A 22,447-nucleotide genomic window follows, 5' to 3' on the forward strand; every position below is an offset into this window, starting at 1 on the left:
GTTTTCATTTTCATTTTCATTCATTAATTTTTTTCAGTGTACTTATTTTGAGAGAGAGAGAGTGCACACAGCTGGAGAGGGGCAGAGAGAGAGAGAGAGAGAGAGAGGGAGAGAGGGAGAGAGGGAGAGAGGGAATCCCAAGCAGGCTCCACGCCATCAGCGCAGAGCCCTACGATGGGGCTTGACTTCACAAATGGCGAGATCATGATGTGAGCCGAAATCAAGAGTCGGACGCCTAAACTACTGAGCCACCCAGGCACCCCGATAGCTTTTTAGATAATAGACTTTATACCTTTCTTTTCTTACATAGGCATTAAAAACACGAATTTCCTTCTGAGGTTGCTTTCTGTTGAACCCCACAAATTTTCACACGTTGTGTTTTATGATCATTGCGTTCAAAATCTTTTCTACTTTCTCTCGTGACTTCTTCTCTGACCCATGGGTTCCTTAGAAATGTGTTGTCTCCTTTCCAAATATTTGGGATTTTTTTCCAGATACATCTTTGCTATTGATCTCTGATTTACATTCTGGTCAGAGAATGTACTCTGTTTTATTTCAGTCCTTTTAAATTTATCGAAACTTGATATAGGGCCCAGCGAATGAGCTATCTTGGTGAATGTTCTATTTATGTTTGAAAGAAATGTCAATTAGATCAATTTGGTTAATTATGTCGTTCAAGGCTTCTCTATCCTTAGTGATTTTCTGTCTTACTTCTCTATTAATCATTAGCTGCTACTGTTACCACTAACGGAAACTATTAACTACACTGAACAAGGGCGGCCCGCGTACTGGGCACTGTGCATTACATCCTGTAGTCCCCTCTAAGCCTGTTTGCTCATCTGTGACAGTGGGGCTCCTCCCTACCCCCCACCCACCTCCCTGCTCCCCTGCTGCCCCCAGCATCCCTTGGAAGGCCCCGGCGGCCGGGCTCCCCCCTACCTGGGCCAGCTGCTTTTCCCAGCATGCCTTTTCTCCCTTCTGGAAGATTGACTCTGCGGGAGAGAAGGGCCACGTTGCTGGAGGCCACGTCTGACGTCCACGCCGGGGCTGGATCTCAGGCTCCTTCTCCCCCATCCCTCAGATACTGGACTGAGCCAGGGTGACATTGTCCTGCCTCTGGCTTGTCCTGGCTTCGTGGAGGGCGGTGAACTGGGTGCAGGGTCTGGAGAGCTGGGCTGGACTTGTGGCCCTGCCACCCTGGCCTTGTGTCCTCAGGTCGGCCGTGTTGCCTCTTGGGGCCCCCGGCTCACCAATGGTGAATGGAGGGTTCCCTCCAGGCGTGGCCATTTGGAATGTGCCAGAATCCCCTCAAGGGTGGGAAAATAAAGCCCCGAGAGGCGTGCGTTGTGAGAACGGGAAGCTTTTATGGAACTTTGGAAACTCAACCTCGGAGGGAGGGCTGCCTTGGGGGTGGCCTGGGGGTCTCAGGGCAGCAGCACACTCCGCTCACACTGTGAGTGGACGAGCGTGCCTCAGTGACAGCTGGTGTTTGCCTCCCTCCGGGGGTTGTGAGCTCTTGAGGGCAGGGAGCCTGGCACAGGGCAGGTGCTCAGTTGGTTGCTTTGCATTATGCTAAACTCTCTCCTGGTAAGACCCTTCCCTATAGGGCCTCCCCCAGGGTCCTCAGAGACCCCACTGTCCAGGGCGACCCTTCCCACAATTCAGAGCCAGTGGCTGCTGTTGAAGCCCTGGGACCTGGACATCACAGGCCTGTGACATGCTGTTCGGGGCCTTCAGGCCCACCACACTGCCTCTGTGAGCTTGGTTCCTCTTCTGCTAGTCAGCAGGGGCACCCGCCCATTGTGGTGACAGAGGACCAGGACCCTATGGCAGTGCTGGCCTCACGCCCATCCTGGGCCACCTCCTGGAGCCTCCTTGCCCTGTCCTGCTTCTGTCCAGGCCATTGTAGAAATGCTGACAGCGGACCACGGGCCAATGGGGACCAGCTGGCGGGCTGGTGGTCTCCTTTCCTGGGGGCCTTGATGCGGCCCTGGCTGGCCATGGGGAGGGGGCTGTGGGGGGGGGGCTGGGGCCACATCCCGTTCCTCTGGCACAGACACGTTGTGCAGCCGATGCCTGGCCCTACGTGTGCCCCGCAGGTCAACTGTGTTGCCAAGCCCCCTTCTGGATCCTTCTCTATGACGCCACCCTCGGGGCCTGGGGGCAGAAGGTGGCCAAGGCGAGGCTGGGGGTTGCCTCAGGCCTCTAGGGCAGGACATACCGTTAGAGGTCAGGATGCCCATCACGTAGAGCAGGCTGCGGTGCGGGAAGACGCCTGTCAGGACCTCGGTCTCCAGGTGCTGGGCCACCACCTGCCACGAGTGCCTACAGATGGCCAGCAGCACATTGCTGGCCGCGTCCTGGTACACCTCTTCCAGCTCCTGGAGGGCGGGGGGCAAGAAGGAGGAGTGGGCACTTGGACAAAGCTTTGGCTTTTCATGAGGTCTGGTTTGGTCGGCAGGGCCGCTGTGGTCAGCCCACATTTTGGATAGAAAACAGACCAAGGTGGCCCAGCATATGCCAGCTGAGCTTCTGTCCCGGGGCTGAGCTTCCCGGGACCCTCAGCACCCCTGGTCCTGGGATAGTTCCAGAAGCCCGCTGTGCTTCCTGCTTCTGAGCCTGGAGCACCGCTCCCGCCCACCTTGTCCATCCAGATCTAGTCCGTGTTAGAGCGGGCCCCAAGGCCCCCATGTGGGGCATGGGTCCTGCAGGCTCCAGTCAACTGTCCCCTCCGGACAATGTCATCTCCTTTGATGACCCATCCGGGGTGAATTCAGAGCCACGGTTTCTGCCTCTCGGGCCTGAGGGCTCGGGGTCAGCCTCTCGGGAAGAGGCCCAGCTGGTGGTCCTGCCTACCTACCCCCGGCTAGTGGGGCGGTGGCCTCGGGCACAGGGGAGCCCGCTCTGTGTCGTCACACCTGGGGCTTTTCTCAACAAAATTTTGGTATGTCTTTTGATGCTGCTCTAATCTGGGTTCCTCTTTTCTCCAAGGTTTAGTGGGAACCATCAGGTGCTGTCCGCGGCTGCCGGTGTGAGACGGGAGGTGCTGTCACAGGACCACCGCTGGGTGGGGGCCAGGGGTCTGCCCTGCGTCTGGTGGCGTCTGAAAGCAAGGAGGTCTCGGGTCCCTCCCTGTGTGCCCTGCGATGCTGTTTCAATCATCATGTGAGACCATTCTGTCTTTTATAATTTACTCAAAGTGTGGGTATGAGGGCTTCTCATTAAGAGGGTGGATTGAAACTGCTTTTGCCCTTTCAAAAAAACACCTCGACTAAGCCACATTTAGGAGCTGTTTTTAAAGTTTACTTATTTGTTTTGAGAGAGAGAGTGCATGAGGTCGAGTGGGGGAGGGGCAGAGACACAGAATCCCAAGCAGGCTCTAGGCCGTCAGCCCAGAGCCCGACGCGGGGCTCGAGCCCATGAACTATGAGCTCGTGACTTGAGCCGAAATCTAGAGTCGGATGCTTCACCAACTGAGACACCCAGGCACCCCCCCCCCCCCCCCCCCGACCAAGGAGATGTTCTAAGAAGTTCAACAGCAGCCACGTTCTGGAAGCTGGAGAGCAAATGAATGACAGTAATCGGTGAGGAGTAGGCAGCATCGGGCGAGCCCAGTGCCACCTGGCCAGGTCTGCCCACAGGTGGGGGGACTCCGCAGGGCACGTGTACCAGACCTCTGCGACCAGGGTGCCGGGGGAGGGTGCAGCGATTCAAGAAGGCGTCAGGTGCCCAGATGCTGTGCCCGCTGTACACCCAGAGGAGTGTGTCTCCAGAGGGGGCAGGCGCGGGTCTGGGATGGGAGGCCAGGGCCCTCCACAGCACTGCCCCTGGGCCTCACACCTCCGGGCCGGGCACGGTGCTGGAGTGTTCTCTGGGAAATCTGGGCAGCCCAGGATGAAAGCCACAGAGGTTCTGGCACGGGTGGTGGGCAGCCGTGGGCTCCCTGCTGACTCTACAGTGGACCCCAAATCCTGGCACCCGCCGGTGCATTCAGAGCTCCCTATCACCGCTAACCACGGGCAGACAGCCACGCTGGAGATGATTACCATCCCCATACACCCGACAAAACCCGGAAAACTGCTACCGGGAGGAAACACAGGCCAAACGGAGAGATGAAAACTTCCAGCAAAGCTGTCTCTTTAATGTCCCGAGAGATCAAAGCAGGTATTGTATCCACAATAAAACAGCATGATATGAAAGTGAATATTCTGGGCCCCAAATCAAGATCGTGGGGCAGTCGAAGGCACGGGGCAGAGCTGGGGACTCCGCAGAAGGTCTGGAAGACAGCGCGTCCTCAGAGAGCCGAACGGAGGACAGAGAGCTGGTGGAAGAGACACCAGATGAAAGTATTAGGGAGGACTGAGCACCCCGCACCTGTGCGTCCCTGAAGCCTTGGGCAGAGCAACGCGGGGGACGGACGATACTGTCAGTGAAATAAGTGAGAACTTTTCCAGAAGCAAAGGTCCCAAACAGCCAGCCAGACCGTGGGGGGCGGGGCCAGAGCGCACAGTGGCCACGGAGAGACCCAGAGCCAGGCGCACCTTGGGGAACTGCGGGGCAGGCAGACACACGGGGGACTCTGCAGAAGGCTGCGTGTGGGTAAAGGTCTCATGTCCACCATGACTTTGGAGTCTCTACGGTTGCACCAGAGGCAGTGGGGGGACCACAGGGCACCACTGCCAGCATGACAATGACCTTGTCGAGCAGGAAGGAACTGAGCGGCAGAGCAAACCAGCAGTTTATTTGGGGCCTTTAGGAATTCCAATCCGGGAGACACAGATTCAGGAGGAAACCGAGATGTGCCTGGAGCTGGAAGAAAGAGCTTACGAGGCCAAACCCCGCAGGGGTTTTGGAAGAAGTGTGATTGGTGTAGGAAAAATAACGTTGGTCTACACAGGATAGGTCACTGTGCCTGTCACCAGGTCGGAGCTCAGCAGCATCAGCCTCATTCTGGGAAAAATGCAACACGGTGTGGCCGTTTGTGGTCAACGCGGCCTGAAGTCCAAGCCGATCCAGGTGAGCACGTGCCTCAGACCAAACTCCCTGGTGGCCACTGTCTCCACCCTGGCCTTCCTGACTTCATTTAATATGTTTCTGTCCACGGTCTCCAGTGCAGAGTCCGGGGCGAAACAGAAGGGAGAGATTTCCAGAAACGCGTGGTCTCAACACTGCACTTCCCAAACGCACACTTTCTCAAGAAGCTGCCGGTGGATGTGTGTCCCAAAGCAAGAGATCAAGCCAGGAAGGAGGAAGGCTTGGGGGACCGGAGACACCGTCCCCGGTGGGGATGGGCTGCGGGGGTCCCAGACCAGGCTTTGGATGCCCAGACGCGCTCGGCCGGCCGGGACCCGGGGGATGATGTGCCTGTGCTCCTCTGTGAGTCCTGGACCACGTCCTGGCACCTACAGGGGGGCCGACATTGGCCCGCGCTGGAGAGCTGGTGGTGGGCCGCGGTGTGTGTAGAAGCAGGAAGTGCCGAAGGGCCCTGCTGCGGACCTGCCTCAGAGGCGCTCTTGTCCACCCCCAGGGAGGCTGGGTCAGGCCACCACCCAGACACTGGTGGGCCCTGTGTGTCCCAAAGCCCGCAGCAGCCTGGGTCACCGCTGCCCTCCCCCGCTCTATTATTACTGGTTTGTAAACTATATACAGGTGAGACATTTCACACGACGACTCAGGTTAAAAAGAAATCACAGGGACCCCTGGGCTCAGTGGGTTAAGCGTCCGGCTTCGGTTCAGGTCATGATCTCACAGTTCGTGAGTTCGAGCCCTGCGTGGGGCTCTGTGCTGACAGCTCGGAGCCTGGAGCCTGTTTCCGATTCTGTGTCTCCCTCACTCTCTGCCCCTCCCCCGCTTGCACTCTGTCTCTCTGTCTCTCTCTGTCTCTCTCTCAAAAATGAATAAACGTTGAAAAAATTTAATAAAGAATTTAGAGTCCGAATTTAGAATTAAAATTCTTTTGGGAAGAGAATACAGTGGCTTTGGACTTCGTTCCCTGCCTCTGTCTGCTACCCACACCAGGAAGGAAGACTTCTTTGTTGGGAGCATGGAGACGGCCATTTAGCATCTCTTATATTACCGCCTGAGCCTCGGTCCCTCCTTCCGTAAACGGGGGTCATAAATACCTGGTGGGAGTGTTCAATGATACCTTTTCCCGCCCCGTGGAGTGCCGAGGCTTGGAACGTGGTGATGGGCCTTGGTGACTAGTCACTAATTTGCTGACTAGTCCACTGTGGGCAACCCTGGGCTGGTCTGTCTGAGAGCCACTGGCCCACAAGTCTCTGGAGTCGAAGCCAGCCGAGGCGGTGGGCAGGCCTGGGCCAGGTCCCTGGGCAACATCCTGGGGTAGGCGCGGTTCAGAACCAAACCCGGAAGTGTCCACCAGGCAGGACTCAGGAGGTGGTCGTGGAGGCTGTGTTATGCCTGGAGTACAGGTAGGCCTCCTTGCAGGAGGCCTCCCAGAGGTTGGGGGGGGGGCAGCCATGGGAATCGTGAAACTGGTGGTGGAGGGGTGGTCCCAGAGCCCACCCCAGGGCGGGGGCTGTCAGGAAGGGGTGCTAAGGGGCAGCTGACATTTGGTTCTTCCACTTATGGGCCCTTAGACTCAGGCCATGAGCTCTCTGAATCTCACTTTTCTCAACTGTAAAATGGGTGTCTGAGTTTGTCCCTCTGAAGGGACTGGTGTTAAGAAAATGAAAATGGACAGAAATCACTTGGTCAACCACAGGGCGGGACATCTCCATTATTATTTGGGGGCCGGGGCAGCAGCTTGCATTCCCAGAAGTGGCCTATCTGCTGGCATGGGAGGCTTACCGTGGACTTAGTCATGTTCTCCAGGGCCAACTTCATGAACGTCTTCTCCCAGGCCTCCTCCAGGGAGTCGCTGGCTTCGATGGCTGCCTCCAGGACCTGGAACAGCCAGAACTTGTGCCGGCAGGACATCTGTGGGGGCAGAGTGGGCAGAGGCTCAGGGACAGGTGGGGTCCGGTCACACAGGGAGTGCCCGCCGGGGAAAGCCTGGGTGTGGGGCGCCGAGGGGGCTGAGGAGGCCAGAGGGGGAGGGTCACAGTGGATGCACTTGGCCATTCATCTAATAACTATTTAGTGAACACACACTATAGGCAGGCCTCGAACAAGGTTCTGCAGAGACAGACAAATAAAAGTTTGTCTCTATCTCAAGAATAGCTATGGGATTTTAAAAGTATTCCACCTCTAAAGTCAGTTCATTCATTCATTCATTCACTCATTTGTTAAAACTCAATCAGATCTTCCCCCTAATTATCCATCCATCTATCTGCCAACTACAAACCCACCCATCCATCCATCCATCCATCCACCCATCCATCCAGCCAAACATCCACCCACCCACCCACCCATCCATCCATCCATCCATCCACCCATACAGCCAGCCAACCATCCATCCACCCATCCACCCATCCATCCACCCACCCATCCATCCACCTACCCATCCAACCATCCATCCATCCATCCATCCATCCATCCATCCACCCATCCATCCAGCCAAGCATCCATCCAGCCAACCATCCATCCAGCCAACCATCCATCTACCCATCCACCCATCCACCCGCCCACCCATCCACCCACCCATCCATCCAACCATCCATCCATCCATCCATCTATCCATCCACCCATCCATCCAGCCAACCATCCATCCAGCCAACCATCCATCCATCCATCCAACCATCCATCCACCCATCCACCCATCCATCCGCCCACCCATCCATCCACCCACCCACCCATCCGTCCAGCCAACCATCCATCCAGCCAACCATCCATCCATCCAACCATCCATCCACCCACCCACCCACCCATCCGCCCACCCATCCATCCAACCATCCATCCACCCATCCACCCATCCATCCGCCCATCCATCCATCCATCCATCCATCCACCCATCCATCCAGCCAAGCATCCATCCAACCAACCATCCATCCATCCAACCATCCATCCACCCATCCACCCATCCACCCGCCCACCCATCCATCCACCCATCCATCCAGCCAACCATCCATCCATCCATCCATCCATCCATCCATCCATCTCTGCTACTTAATTTCTCTGTGACTTTAGGCAAATCACTTTCCTTTCCTAAGCCTGTTTCCTCATCTATGGGGGTCATAATATCTATATCATGAGACTATTCTGAGCATGGTCAACACATGGCCCACCTTCTTCCCTCCCTGCTTAACCCATTAGACATATGAGGAGACTGACTTGCCCCAAATCAAGCAGCTGTACCAAAGAGCCAAGATTTGAACCTGCCTTGGGGTCCAGCCCTCCCTCTGCTTCCATGCATTCCCTCCAATGGCTCAAGCAGCTCCCACCTCTGGGTTGTTCACAAAGTAGTCATGGATAGTTTCCAGCACAAGGTTGGGGGCCTCGTGAGCCATGTTCTTGATCTTCTTAATGATGTACTTCAGGCCGCGAGTGTCTGAACCATTCAGGTCCTGGAGCATCTTGAAACAAATGGCTAAAGGAGATGGAAAAAGGTGTGAGGATGGATAGGCTGTGGGGAGGTTACACTGTGCTAGCTGGGATGCATAGGCAGGGAAGTGGTAGGGCTGGGAATGGGAAAGAGTGACTTGAAAATGAAGACTGAAGAACTGAATATATTGGGAATTCCTGGGCCTCTTGACTGTCCAAAGAGTCCTCCTGGAGTTTGAGATAGGATAAGAAGCAGGAAGACAGGCAGGTTTTCACACCCTGTATAAACACCCATGCATATTTCCACCCATTCATTGATTCAACCACTTTTTCATCCATCCACTTATCCATTCATCTATCATCTACCTGTCCATCAATTCATCTGTCCATCCACCCACACATTCATGCATATGCATATTGGTCCATCAATTCATCCACCTGTCTGTCCATCTTTACACTCACCTACCAGTCCATGCATTAGTAAATACATCCATCTATCCATCCACCACCCATCTGATCACAAATTCATCTATCCACCTGTCTACCCACTAATCCATTCATAAGTTTATCCATCCACCCATCACCCATCCACCCACCCACCCACCCACCCCTCCACCCCTCCATCTATTCATCCCTTAACTCCCTCACCTTCCATGTTGTCATTCAACATTCAATGTTGTTCACTCTGTGTGGTCGTAGGACTGTGTGTGTGGGCTCAAAGAGGAGTCAGGACCAAGCTCAGTTCTGAAGGAGTCCCCAGCCCATGGGAACCCTACTCAATATCAGTGGACTCTGGTTCTGTAGTTGTATAAAAGGCCCTGGGCACACAGAGAGGGCAGGGATAATACATCACCCAAAAGATGGAGGGACATTCAGGACTGGCCACTTGGAGGAGGTGGCAATTTAACTTTGCCTAGAATGATGAAGTCATGTTACCCTTTGAATGAAGGGAGAAGCATTCTTGTGAAATGATCAGGCCTAAGCTGAGGTCCTAAGGTGTGAAACGGTGTGGGAGAAAAATGGAAGGTGAGGTGTGAGGGAGGGAAGTTTTGGGCTTAGGATGGAGCTTGAGGAGGCATGAAGAGGCCAAGGAGGGTGTGTAGAGCTCTCTCCTGAAGGTCTCACTATGTCCACAAGATCTTTGACATCCCCAAGGTCCCCAGGTGGGTGGATTCCCTCTGACCCTCATCCCTAACATTTTTGGTGCAGGAACATGATAGGGTCTGCTGGAACCTGACCACCCCATCTCCTGCCCTGCTGGAGTCCCAGGACTGGTGATCACCCGCACTGTAGGTTTCTTCCATGAACATGCTGTGCTCCTTGGGCTCCACGGCAACCTGGCTGCTCTGTGACTTGCAGAGAATGATGGTGGTTGGGTGTCCCTGTCTGTCTTTGCGGGAAGGGTCCTGAGGTACCTTCAGGTAAGACAACTCCTTCATGGATTTGGAGACATGGGAGGACGTTCTGAAATGGAAAAGAGGTCCAGGATGTATGTAGGCATTTTCATGTGCATTCATGAATGCAAGGCCAGCAGACACTGAGAGCCATGTTGGTCAGGATCAGGCTTGGCAACATCCTTGCATGTGTCTACCTTCTGTTCAATGGATTGGCTAAACCCTGGGAGTAGGGAAAGGGTCTGAAAGCCTCAGGGATGCTGTTAAGCAGGCAGCATTTACTGTGGGTCTGGAGAGGCCTGACTTCCCAGCAAGTGCTGGTGGCACATATGTGACTGACAGGACCTGGAGGGCTCAAGGTATGGCATCCCCAACTCTAGCTCTTGCACTGACTTGGGGGAGCCAGTCTTCTCAGGGTCACACACAAGACTGTCCTGGCTACCCAGATATCACCAAGGGGGTCTTTGGTGGGGGTCCAAGGGCTACAGGGCAGGTGGGAACAGGAGCCACGAAGATGGGTGTGCTGGACTACAACACCGTCTGTGCTCCAGACCTCCCGTCTCCTGGTGCTTGAGAACAATTATGTTTGCATGACAGAGATACTGAGAAAAAACGTGTGGCATGGGCAAGGAAGGACATCGACCCCTTGAAGCTGGTTCCTTCCTCCTTCCTTTTCCCCTTCTCTCCTTTTGCAAATGTGGGGACAGGATTCCCTCAGATTGGGCTCATTGCCAGAGGGGCCAAAAAAGGAGGTATCCTTCATTTTGGGGGTGGTGCCCAAGCTGTTTGTCTCACGACTTCCTCTTGGACCCTCATGGCAGGAGTGGGTCTCTGCTCCACCTGCTCTGGGATCCCATTTCTCCTTCACTCTCAGTTCCTGGTTCCCAAATACCGACCACAGGCAAGTCACGTTCTTTCTACCCACTGAGGATGTAACAGTGAGCAAGACAACAGACTGCCAACAAATTCAAAGGGTACATTATATGATATATTAGAAGGTGGTTCATCTCTTAACATGTACCCATTAATTTATTCTACTATGTGAGAAATGTATGTCAGATCATGTAGCTCAAAACCCTCTTGTGGTTCCCCACTGTACTCAGCAAAAAGCTCAAAGTCTTGAAGATGGTAAAGATGACACCCTTACTTCCCTTCAAGATAGAGCAACAGAAACCAGATTCCCCCTCCTGCCTTGAACAACTCAAAAATTAGAAAAACATATACAAACCCACTAATATCAGACATTAGGCAACAGGAAGTTCAAGATAAGTATCCCAGAGAGGTGGAAAATCTGCAGGGTCGGCCCCCAAATAGTCACAACGTGCTGTCTGGAAGTTTCTGATTTGCAGAATTAGGGAGCCCAGGAAGCTCTGTGGGCCACTCAAGTGGAGAAAATGGAGGTGGAAGTTTGGGGAGGCCAAAGTGGCTTGTGTTTGTGGGGAAGAGTACTAGGAGACAACTGCACAGTGAGAGAAAGTGAGCACTGGAGGTTTGAAGACTCCCCCCCACCCCAAGTCCGCCTCTGAGTGCTGGTTAGTGCATGTGGGAAAAGGGCCACCCAATAGGAGCAGAAGAAACGCTCCTCAGAGCTCACACAGGCTGAGAATAATTCCTTTTTTTTTTTTTTTAACAGCCACAGTGGAAAACTTAGTAATTCATAGGGCACCAGGCAGGGTACTCCAAGTGGTATTATCTTGGTGATGAAGGAAAAAACAATCATCCTTAGACAAGAATGCTTTGGTGCTGCCTAACAAAGCTTAAAAGCAAGCCTCAAAAAGACCAAATTGTTTTTAAATGAATTGTGTTATAGAACAAAACTCAGGAGCATTTGAAAAGCACAGAAATATCCAGCACCCAACAAGGTAAAGTTCACAATGTCTGACATTGAATAAAAAACTACCAGGCATGCATGGCAGCAAGAAAGTATGACCCCTAAGTAGGAGAAAAAAATTAACTTACCAAAAGCAACACAGAAATGACACAAATGATAGAATTAGTAGACAAGGACAATGTGTAACAATATTACACATGTTCAACATGGTAGATTAAAACATAAGCATGCTAAGGAGAGATATGGAAAACATAAGCAAGATGAAGAATACAACGTTTGAGGTTAGGAATACACTGGATGAGTTTAATATCAGGTTAGACACAGTAGAAACAAAGAGTAGTGAACTTGAAGACACTGCACCAGCAACTATCTAAAAATGAAACAGAAATAGAAAAAAAGACTGGAAAAAATGGAACAGAGCTTCAGTGAATTGTAGAACAACCTCAAAAGCCATGGCGTGTGTGTGTAATGTGAGTTCTCATAGGAGAAGAAAGGGAGACAGAAAACAATATTTGAAGAAATAATATCTGAAGTTTCCGAATTAATAAAAACTAAAAATCCCACAGATCCAGAAAACACAACGAACCTCAACTGAAACAAACATAAAGAAAACCATACCAAATGGCATTGAAATATAATTGCCTAAAACCAATGCTAAGAGAAAATCTTAAGGAAGAAAGCCAGATAAAAAGGATGCATTATATGCAAAGGTACAAAGATACGAGCAAGAGTGTGGTTCTAGTCAGAAACAACGCAAGCCAGGAGACATGGAACAACATTTCAAAGCACTAAGAGAAACAAACCTGGCAAGCTAGTCAGAGAAAAACATTTTAACAATGGATGGTAAAACCAAGCCTTTATCATATGCACTAAAACTGAAAGAATTTATAACTAGCAGACCTGTGCCATAAGAAATGTTTAAGGATGTCTTTCAGACAGAAGGAAAATAATACCAGATGGAAATATGGACCAAAAAAAAAAAAAAAGTGGAAAGGGTAAATATGTAAGTGAGTATAAAATATTCTTTCTTATTGTTCAAGTTCAAAGTAAAAATAATAATGCCTTGTGGGGCCTATAACAAATGTAGAAGTAAAATATATGTCAACAATACCATAAAGGCCAGGAGAGGGAAATGGAAATAAAATGTTGTAAGATTCTTATATGCTGAGTGGCACATTATCACTTAAAGGTAGACTGAGATATTGTAAAATTGTAAACTATAAGCACAAAAGCAATCACTAAAAAATCAAAGAGAGAGTAAACCAAAATATATGTAGTAATATGCCAACAAAAGACATAGAATGGAATCATAAAAAATACTCAGTTAATGCAAATGAAGGCAGAAGAGGAAAAATAGAGCAAAGAAGAGAAGAAACAAAGCAAAAACAAATTGCGAGACAGTAGATTAAAATGAAATCATATCAATAATCACATTAAATGCAAATGGTTTAAATATCTAAATCAAATAGTGGAGACTGTCAAGTTGAATAAAAAATCAAGACCCAAGTATATGCTGCCTATAAGAAATACACTTGAAATATAATAGACACAAATCAATGAAAAATAAAGGATGGAAAAAGAGAAACCGCACTAATAATAATCTGAATAAAACTGGAGTGGCTATATTAATATCAGACACAGTATATTTTAAAGTATATAATAATATAGCCATGGATAAAGAGAATCACCTCAGGGGCACCTGGCTGGCTCTGTCAATTAAGCATCCAACTCTTGATTTTAGCTCAGGTCATGATTCTAAGGTCATGGGATCCAGCCCTACATTGGGCTGGATGCTGAGCTTGGAACTTGCTTGACATTCTCTCTCTCCCTCTGCCCCTACCCTGCTCATGCACATGAGCTCTCGCTCTCACTCTTTCTCTCTCCCTCTCTCAAATAAAAAAAAAAAAGAAAATAAAAGAATCAGTTCATAATGACAAAGGGGTTGTTCATCAAGATGACTTGGCAATTTTAATTGTTCATGCACCTAATAACAGAACATCAAAATACATAAAGCAAAAGAGATAGAACTGAAAGGAGAAATAGTTGAAGGATAGTAGAATCATAGTTGAAGATTTCACCACCCCTCTGTCAATAATTGATAGAGCAAGAAGACAGAAAATCATTAGATATAAAAGAGTTGGACAATACTCTTAGCTAATGTGATCTAATTGGCATTTACAAAACTCTCCATCCAAAAGCAGAAGAACAAGTATTCTTTTCGAGTGCATGTGGAACACCTACCAAGATTGATCATATTCTGGGCCATAAAATAGTCTCAATAAGTTTAGAAGGATTCAGATCAAACAAAGCATACTCTTTGGCCACAATAAAATTAAATTAGAAATCAATAGCAGAAAGATGTATGGGAAATTCCCAAGTATTTTGAAACTAAGTAACAATTGTAAATACTGCTTAGGTCAAGAAGAAACTGAAACAAAGTAAAAACTACTTTGAACTGAATGAAAGTGAAAACACAACATATAAAAATGCATGGGGTGCAGCTAAAGCAGCCCTTTGAGGGAAATTTACATCATGAAAATTTATAGTATTAGAGAAGAATAGGGGTCTGAAATCAGTGACCTAAGTTTCCACCTAAAAAACTAGGGGAAAAAAGGGAAGATTAAACCCAAAGAAAGAAAATAATAAAAGAGCAGAAATCAATGAAGTAGAAAACAGAAAAGCAATAGAGAAAATCAGTAAAACCAAAAGCTGGCTCTTGGAAAAGAGGAGTGAATACATTTGATAAACCTGCAGCAGGCTTTATTAGGGCAAAAAGAAAGAAGACACAAATTATTAATATCAAGATTAAGAACAGATACACCATTAAAGATCCTACAGACATTAAAAGGACAATGAGGGAATATTATGAACGACTTCACGCCAATAAATTTGACAACCCAGATGAAATGGATGAATTCCTTCGTCATAAAAGGACTAAATGCCAAAGCTCAATCAAGAAGAACTGAATAACCAAAATAGCCCATCTGTTATAAACATTGAATTTGTAGTTGAACGTTTTCCCACAAGGAAAACTTTAGGCCCCGATGGCTTTACTCTTAAACTCTACCAAGCATTTAGGGAAGAAATGATACCAATACTATAAAACTCTTTCAGAAAATTAAAGATGAGAGACTACTTCTTAACTCATTCAGTGAGGTGAGCCTTAATATCCCGATACCCAAACCGAATAAAGGCCCTGCAAACTTTCTTCACGTAAGAATCCAAAATATATGGACACGCTCATTCATCTACCATGACCAAGTGGGCCTCATCCTGGGCATGCAAAGCTTGTTGAACATTTGAAAATCAATGTAACTCCCAATATTGGTAGATGAAAGGAGAAAACCATCTTATCATCTCAACAGAAGCAGAGGAAGCGTTTGAGAAAATTCAACATCCATTCCCAATAAAAATAGGAATTAAAGGAACTTCCTCAACCCAATAAAGAATACCTACACGAATCCTATAGTTAATGTCATACTTAATGGTGAAAGACTGAATGTTTTCCCCACATAATTGGGAATGAGGAAAGCGTGTCTGTTCTTACTACTTCTATTTGACAGGGTACTGAGGGCTTAGTCCATACAAACAGGTAAGAAAAGAAACGAAGAGTGTACAGACTGCAGAAGAAGAAACAAATGATTTCTACTTATAGAGGATGTTATCACCAATTAGAAAATTCCAAAGACTCTATAAAAAACTACCCAAACTGACCCGGGACTTTAGGAAATTTGCAAAAATAAAGTCAGTGTACAAAAATCAGCCATATTTCTCTATACTAGCAATAAGCAGTTGGGAATTGAAATTAAAAAGGTGCTGTATAGGTAGCTCAGTTGGCTAAGTGTCTGACTCTTGATCTTGGCTCAAGTCAGGGTCTCACAGTTCATGGGATCGAGCCCCTCATAGGGCTCTTCCCTGGCAGGGTGGAGCCTACTTGGAATTCTCTCTCTCACTCTCTCTTTCTGTCCCTTCCCCACTCATTCTCATTATCTCTCTCTCTCTAAGTAAATAAAGTTAAAAAAAGTTACCATATATAGTAGCATTAAAGACATGAGATATTTAGGTAACAAATAATTGCAAGGTTTGTGGGCTGTAAAATATAAAATAGCAATAAAAGAAATCAGGAAGACTTTAATAAGTGGAGAGATACACCATCTTCATGGATCAGAAGACTCAATTTTGGGGGGGGGTGCGCCTGGGTGGCTCAGTCAGTCCAGCGACTGACTTTGGCTCAGGTCATGATTGCGCGGTTCATGGGTTTGAGCCCCGCGTTGGGCTCTGTGCTAACAGCTCAGAGCCTGGAGCCCGCTCCGGATTCTATGTCTCCCCCTCTCTCTGCCCCTCCCCTGCTCATGCTCTGTCTCTCTCTGTCTCAAAAATAAATAAAAACATTAAAAAAAACCCAAAAAAGCAGACTCAATACCGTGAAGATGCAATTTTGTCTAAATTTATCTAAATAGTCAATGCAAAACAGAGGCCAGAAAAAGACTCACATGTACAAAGCCAACTGATTTTTGATAAAGGCGCAAAAGTAATTCAGTTAAGAAGTGTATTCGACACATGGTGTGCAATGATTGGATATACACATGCAAAAAATGGGCCCCACCCTATACTTCACACTGTGTACGAAAGTGAACTCTAGATCGTAGACCTAAAAGTAAAACCCAGAGTTCCAAACTTCTAGCAGAAAATACAGGAGAAAAGCTTTGTGATCTTGGGCTAGACAAAGATTTCTTAGGTGTGCCTCCAAAAGCACCATCCATAGAAGAAAAAAAAATGAACGTTAAATTGGATGTCGTCCAAAGTAAGAGCTTCTGCGTTTTGAAAGACATCTAGAAAAAACCGAAAAGGGAAGCCGTGGATTTGGGGGGAATATTTGCAAATCACGTATCCGATAAAGATCCATATCCGGACTACATACACATAACTCACGAAACAGAAACTCAAACCCCAGCGCAAGCCATCTGATGAAATACAGACAAGAGATCTGAATAGACACCCCACCCAAGGAGATCCATATGACAGGTGCTCGACGTCATTCCTCATGAGGGAAACAAGTCAAAGGGGAATATTGCTACACGTCTACTCGAATGGCTAAGATTGGGGGAAAAAAGCCTGAAAATACCAAGTGCTGGTGAGGGTGGGGGGTAACTGGCCCTTTCGTGCAGTGCTGGTGAGGACACAAAACTGCACGGCCGTGTGGAGAGAGGGGCTTGGTGTTTCCTTAGGAGGTTCCCCGCACACTCTGCTGCCCCACTCCTAGGCATTCACTCCGATAAAATAACAACTCCCTTTCACACAAAAGCTGTACACGAGTGTTTCTCATGGCGCTACCTGTCATAGCCCCAGCCAGAAGAAATGCACGTCCTCTGCCTGGTGAGTGCCTAAAGAAACTGTATTACATCCGCGGAAAAACTCACCAGCCATAAAAAGGAATGAATTGCTGAGAAACAACACGGGTGGCTCTTGACTGCATCATGCCATGTGACAGGGACCGGCCCCTGAGAGCTGCGCACTGTATTGTCCCCTTATGACTTCCTGAAGAAGGTCCAACTAAACAGAAAACAGCTTAGTGGTTTCCGGGGATGGGAAGCTGGAGGAGGCTTGACTGCCTAAGGGGCATGGTGGATTCTGGGGAGGCAAAGCTGTTTCCTCTCTTGCTTGTGGTGGTGGTTTCACGTCTGTGTGACTTTGTCAAAACTTGCAAAGCGACCCACTGAGGACGGTGAATCTTACTGTGCACGAATTATAGCGCAATAAAAAAGGAAGCAAGATCTCTAAGAACAAAAATGATTTCACCCCCTCTCCCATCTCATTTCTTTCTGCTTTACTCCACCCCGGTCACAGTGAGCTCCCGCTGCTCCTTAAACCACCAGGCACGTTTCTACCCCAGGACCTTTACACTGGCCGTCCCTTCAGGCTGGGGAACATCCTTCCTCCAGATAGCTAGCTGCTTGGGTCAGTTTCTCACCTCCCTTGAGTCCCAGCTCAGTTGTTACCTCCTTGATGAACTTATTTAAAATTGCAACGTACCCCTCACCCTGCCCTCTCTACCCCCTACCCTCTCAACTTTCTTCCACGTCACTTTTAACCTTGTAACATTATATAATTTACTGTATTACACGGGTGGCGTATTGACTGTTTCCCCCACGGGAATGTAGCCACCAGGGCAGGGATCTTTACGTCTTGCCTCCAAGTCTATCCCTTAACGCGTGGAGCAGGGTCTGGTACCTCAACAGGTTCTCAGTAACATTTGTGGTCAGGCCCATCCTGATTTCTGGAGAAGCCCTGTGACAGCCGCCAGCTCCCCAGGACCCTGGGCCCATTGCCTGGAGCATGCGTCCTTCCTGCCTCCTTCCTCCTCCTCCTCTCTCCTGTCCCCTTCAGAGCAAGGCACAGATGCCTCCCTTCAGCCTTCTTGGCTTGCGGAGAGCATCCTGGGGTGGGGGTGCCTCCCTTACTGCTGACTAACCCCTGGCCCTTCCCCTTCCCCAGTGTCCCTGGGGACGTGCTGGCCGTTCTTGGGTCCCCAGCATGTCCCAGGGCAGGCTGTCCTTGAAGGTCCACTGAACGAATGAATGAGAGGCTGAGTCCGAGGGCGGGCTGCCGGGAGGGCCTTCCCCAGACAGTGGCTTCCTCCTCCTCCCGTCCTCCTGGGGCTGTTCCCGGCAGCCCGGCCTCCTCTAGCCGCCTTCCCAGAGGGCATTCATGGTCACTCCACCCCATAGCCATGCCCCCGCCCCACCATCTGCCTCTGGGAGCCAGGTGGCCACGCAGGGGACACTCCTGGGGCTGCCAGAGATGTTGCATTTCTGCATGTCGGAGTGTGGGTGACACGGGACTCAGCCAGCCCATCCTTGGGATGAAAGCGTTTTCCGAGGTGCCGGGGACAGAGACGGGGTGAGGCCCTCGGCCTGCAGTGGCTGGCCACCTTCACAGTTCCCGAGCCCTCCGCGGGGGCGGCCTCATTCCTTCAGGGAGGATTTATTAAATGCTTACTGCATACCAGGAGATGCTGCAGGGCCTGGGGGTTCGTCTGAACAGGACACACGGAAACCCCTTCCCTTGGAGAGCTTGTGTCCTGGGGGAGAGGCGACGGGCGGACAGGAAGCCGGGTGCCGTGCCGGCTGGGGACAGGGAGACCTCTGGGGTGCAGGTGTCCGACAGGTGCCTGGTGCGAGGGTGTGGGGTAGCCGAAGGATGGAGTGGTGGATAAGTGAGACATTCTGGGGGGACGGCCACCCGCCCTGCTGCACCTGGTCACCTCACCTCACCTCCGCCCCTCCGCCCCCCCACCCCATCACGTCCGTGCCGTCCGCCTATGCCAACCCCACGAGGTGCCGAGACACAGGGAGGTTCAGTGACCTGTCCCCGCACACGCAGCCTCTGCAGGACGACACTGGTTCAGACCCAGCCCGAGCCTGAAGCCTGCAGCCTGGGGACCGTGGCCAGCAGAGCTCAGTGCACACTTGAACCTTCCTGGACGACCCCTTCTTCCTACCACCGGCCAGAAAACCAGCCGCTTCCCTGCCACTCCCAGAAAGTGCGGCCTTTCAGACCGAGGCCGGCTGGTGCCACCTCTGGGGGCGTCTCACGAAGGGCTGGAGTCCCCGGCGCCCCTCCGCACCCGGACGGCTCAGGGTCACCCACAAGCACTTGGCCCGTATCTTGCCCTGAAACGGCATCCTAGCCCTGTGACGGCCAAAGTGGAATATATTTTTAAATACAGAAGGCGACAGAAGTGTAGTCAGGCAAACAGCTGCAGAGGGGAGCGTTTTCTCGCCTTAGAAGCGATCCAAGATGCGGCAGAGGAGAAGACAGGCCTGACAACACACACGTGGAAACGACTGCGTGCACACAAAAATAAGTGAGTTCCAAACAAGCACAAAGCTGTTCCTTCTGGAACAGCTCCCCACCACGGGCATCGCACGCAGGACTCCTGCTCGGGAACCCGCCCAGGGATGGTCTGGGCGCTCAGGGCCCCCAGGAGGGCACCCCGGGGTCTGGGGAGGCCGGGCCCCGGGCACGGGAGGTGGAGCCGCCCCGGAGCACCCGCCTGGAGGCCGGGAGGAGCCTTCCCTAGGACGCGCCTTGTCTTTGCCGGGACGCTGGCCGTTGTACCACCGTCCACTGTGTGGGTAAGAAGCCGAGGCTCAGGGAAGCAGGCGGAGAGTCCGTCGGCCCCTGCGTTCACTCATGCAGCAGGCACGTGTGGACGGGGACAGCGACACGCTTCCAGCCACACCTCTGGTCCCCACAAGCTGTCAACCACCACCCCGCAGGGCGATGGCAAAGCCAGCACTTGGATCCAATATCCCCCCTCCCATCCTCCTCTCCACCAAGTCAGGAGCTGCCAGGGGGGCTCAGTCCCAATCCTACCCTCTCTCCAGCTGCTCCTGGCTGTAGGGACCCCTCTTTTCCTGGCTCAAGGCCCGGGGCTCAGTGCCAGATGCCCCCCAGGGTGCCCCTTGCTGCCCCGCAGGGAAGCACTGTCCCGAAAGATGGAGGGGCCGGGGCACCTGCGGGGAAGCAGGACATAGGGTGTCCCTTCTGGGGACACGTCCCCTCCTACATGTCCCAGCCTGGTGCTGCGCTGACCTGGGGTTCTGGGACATGGCTGATGATGTCCTATCGGCCGAGGCGTGGCTGTGTGACTTTTCCGAATTCTGCTCGTCCATGTTGGGGTGCAGTTCGGAGAACCCACAGGCCCCAGCTTCCAGCTCTGTCCTCATGCCCAGCGGGGCAGCCTTATCTCTGGGTACCCCCTCCCCACCCCAGCCAGCCCTGACCTCACCCCTGAGGTCACAATGGCTCTAGTGCTCAAGGCACTTTCCCAGGGCCAGCGCTTGGGCACGGCATGTGCATGTGGGTGCACCTGTGCTCCTGGTGTGGCCTTGGGCTCAGCCCTTCTGTCTCTGGTCCTGAACTGTCCCCTGTAAGATCCACGGAGCCCGCCCCGGCTGACACCTCGGCTTGTGAGGAACCCTGAGACCGAAGACCCAGCTAATCCTGGATTCCTGACCCGAGACACTGATGAGATAGTGAATGTGTGTTGTAAGCCCCTAAGTTTTGGGGTCATTAGTTACACAGCAATAGATAAGTCACCCATGCTCTGCACTGGGGAAACGTGGCAGAATTAGGGTTCTTCATGACCGCCCATCGCACTGGGCCACAGTCCAGTCGCACGGCTGCAGGGCAAGCGTGGTCCAGAAGGCTGGCCGGGGACACCCAGCATGGCCCCTTGTCACCATATCCGGCTGTTGGAGGCCCTGCGGGTGGGGCTGGTGAGTGGAGGGCTAAGAGCCAGGACGCTGCAGGGGTAAGGGGCTCTTGTGGGCCAGGACCTGCTGCTGGGCCAGCGACCTGCACCCTCATAGCCATCTCCCTCAAGGGGTCCTTGAAGCCACACTGTGCACTCAGCCCCTGCGTTCTGGGAACAGTCTGTGCCCGGGACCAGGGCCCTGCTGGGGAGTCTCAGAGACGACAGCCAGCCAGCCAGGGCTCACCCCTGAGGCCACAGGGGCCTCAGCACTGGCCCCTGGGGTTCAAACTCCAGCTCTGGTACTGCCGGCTGGATGACTTCTCTGAGGCCGTGACGGCTTTCAAACAGGGTGACAATGCCCACCCTCCCCCAGCTGGTTCTGACGTTCAGACTGCTTTTCCGTGAGAGGTGCTTGGTGCGGGACAGGTGCCCCCGCAGCACGGAGGCTGGGCTTTGGGGCGGCATCCCCAGGTCTAACTGGGGTCCTGTGGGCCGGGTGTTTGGGTCCCCACCAGGTGGAGGGAGGAAACTGGCCGGCAGGGGCCAGGTGAGGAGGGAGCGTGCTATGTTTATCGGGGCCTCACCAGGTCCCCGGCACCCTTCTGACTATGTCACCTGGAGCCTTAAACCTTCCCGCAGGCCCAGGAGCTGGGAGCTGGGGTTCCCTCCGAGGCCCAGACAGGAAGCTGCGCCTCGGGTCGCTCTGAAATGGAAAAGGTCGGCACGTATCCGGGTTTACCTGGAGCCCTGAGCTCGAGTTCCTCCCCCCCAGCACCCTGAAGCGGACCGCTGAGAACCAGGCCCGTAAACTCCTTCGTGACCGAGGGGCCCTGCTGAGCCCGATTCTGCGAAGCTGCCAGACTGGGTGTTTGTAAGAGCCCCGTCTGGGAGAATTGTCCTCCACAGGCCCCGGGGCTGTGTCCCGGGCACCTTTGTGGCTGGTGGCCTTGGCCGGGGATGTGCCCCAGCCACCCCCAAAACGGCTTGCATGACTGTTCCTAAATACGCAGCAATTTCGAGAGTTGGTTGTTGAATACAGCCACAGCAGCTCACAATTAAATGCATTTTATGAACAACAGGTAATAAATACCCCAAACTCATCACTTCCTGGTCACTGGACCAGATCTCACTGTGCCCTAGGGGTGATTTACAGCTACGGGTCTAGCTACTGTGAGCCACCAAGCATCTGAGCGACTCCGTGAACACTGCCACCATCAGCCACGGGGTGGGGGGATACTTTCTCCATGGACACCAACGAAGCCACGGGCAGGGCCCTTTGGAGAGCTCCTTTTTAGATATTTGCCAGGCTGATTGGGCAAGATGGCCCCACCAGTCTCCCCTCCACTCGGGAACTTGGAATTGGGGCCGAGAGTGAGACCTCGGGGCTGGGAGTGGGGCCCCCTTAGGGCCGCCCATCCCCCGCTCAGGGGTCCTGGCAGAAGGGAAGGGACAGAGGAGGGTACGAGCCCTGGGGGCTTTGCAGGTTCTGGCCTTGACCTTCCCAAGGCCCCAGTGGGC

At 51.7% G+C, this 22,447-nt stretch overlaps 1 protein-coding gene and 1 long non-coding RNA gene across 8 annotated transcripts in view; one reads left to right on the forward strand and one right to left on the reverse strand.

Moving 5' to 3' along the window:
* LOC101085952 (maestro heat-like repeat family member 5) overlaps positions 1-20,433 on the reverse strand; it is a 65,239-nt gene extending 44,806 nt beyond the window's left edge. For 6 of the 7 annotated variants that reach the window (XM_045049669.1, XM_045049668.1, XM_045049673.1 and 3 more), the window contains exons 1-6: positions 20,266-20,433; positions 9,725-9,906; positions 8,343-8,488; positions 6,811-6,939; positions 2,222-2,381; positions 940-992 (exon numbers count right to left, since the gene is read on the reverse strand). In XM_045049669.1, the coding sequence (XP_044905604.1) occupies positions 940-992; positions 2,222-2,381; positions 6,811-6,939; positions 8,343-8,488; positions 9,725-9,906; positions 20,266-20,399 (804 nt within the window). In that variant the 5' untranslated portion in view covers positions 20,400-20,433. Of the gene's footprint in view, positions 1-939; positions 993-2,221; positions 2,382-6,810; positions 6,940-8,342; positions 8,489-9,724; positions 9,907-17,087; positions 17,521-20,265 lie in introns of those variants that run through there. The other variant, XM_045049670.1, reaches the window with a different exon arrangement.
* Positions 20,434-20,473: 40 nt separating this feature from the next.
* Positions 20,474-22,029, forward strand: LOC123383086. The gene is made up of 2 exons (XR_006592437.1): positions 20,474-20,714; positions 21,569-22,029. It is a non-coding gene; the product is annotated as an uncharacterized LOC123383086 (long non-coding RNA).
* Positions 22,030-22,447: the final 418 nt, after the last annotated feature.

The sequence above is a fragment of the Felis catus genome, chromosome F2, assembly GCF_018350175.1.
Source record: "Felis catus isolate Fca126 chromosome F2, F.catus_Fca126_mat1.0, whole genome shotgun sequence".
NCBI classification, from domain to species: domain Eukaryota; kingdom Metazoa; phylum Chordata; class Mammalia; order Carnivora; family Felidae; genus Felis; species Felis catus.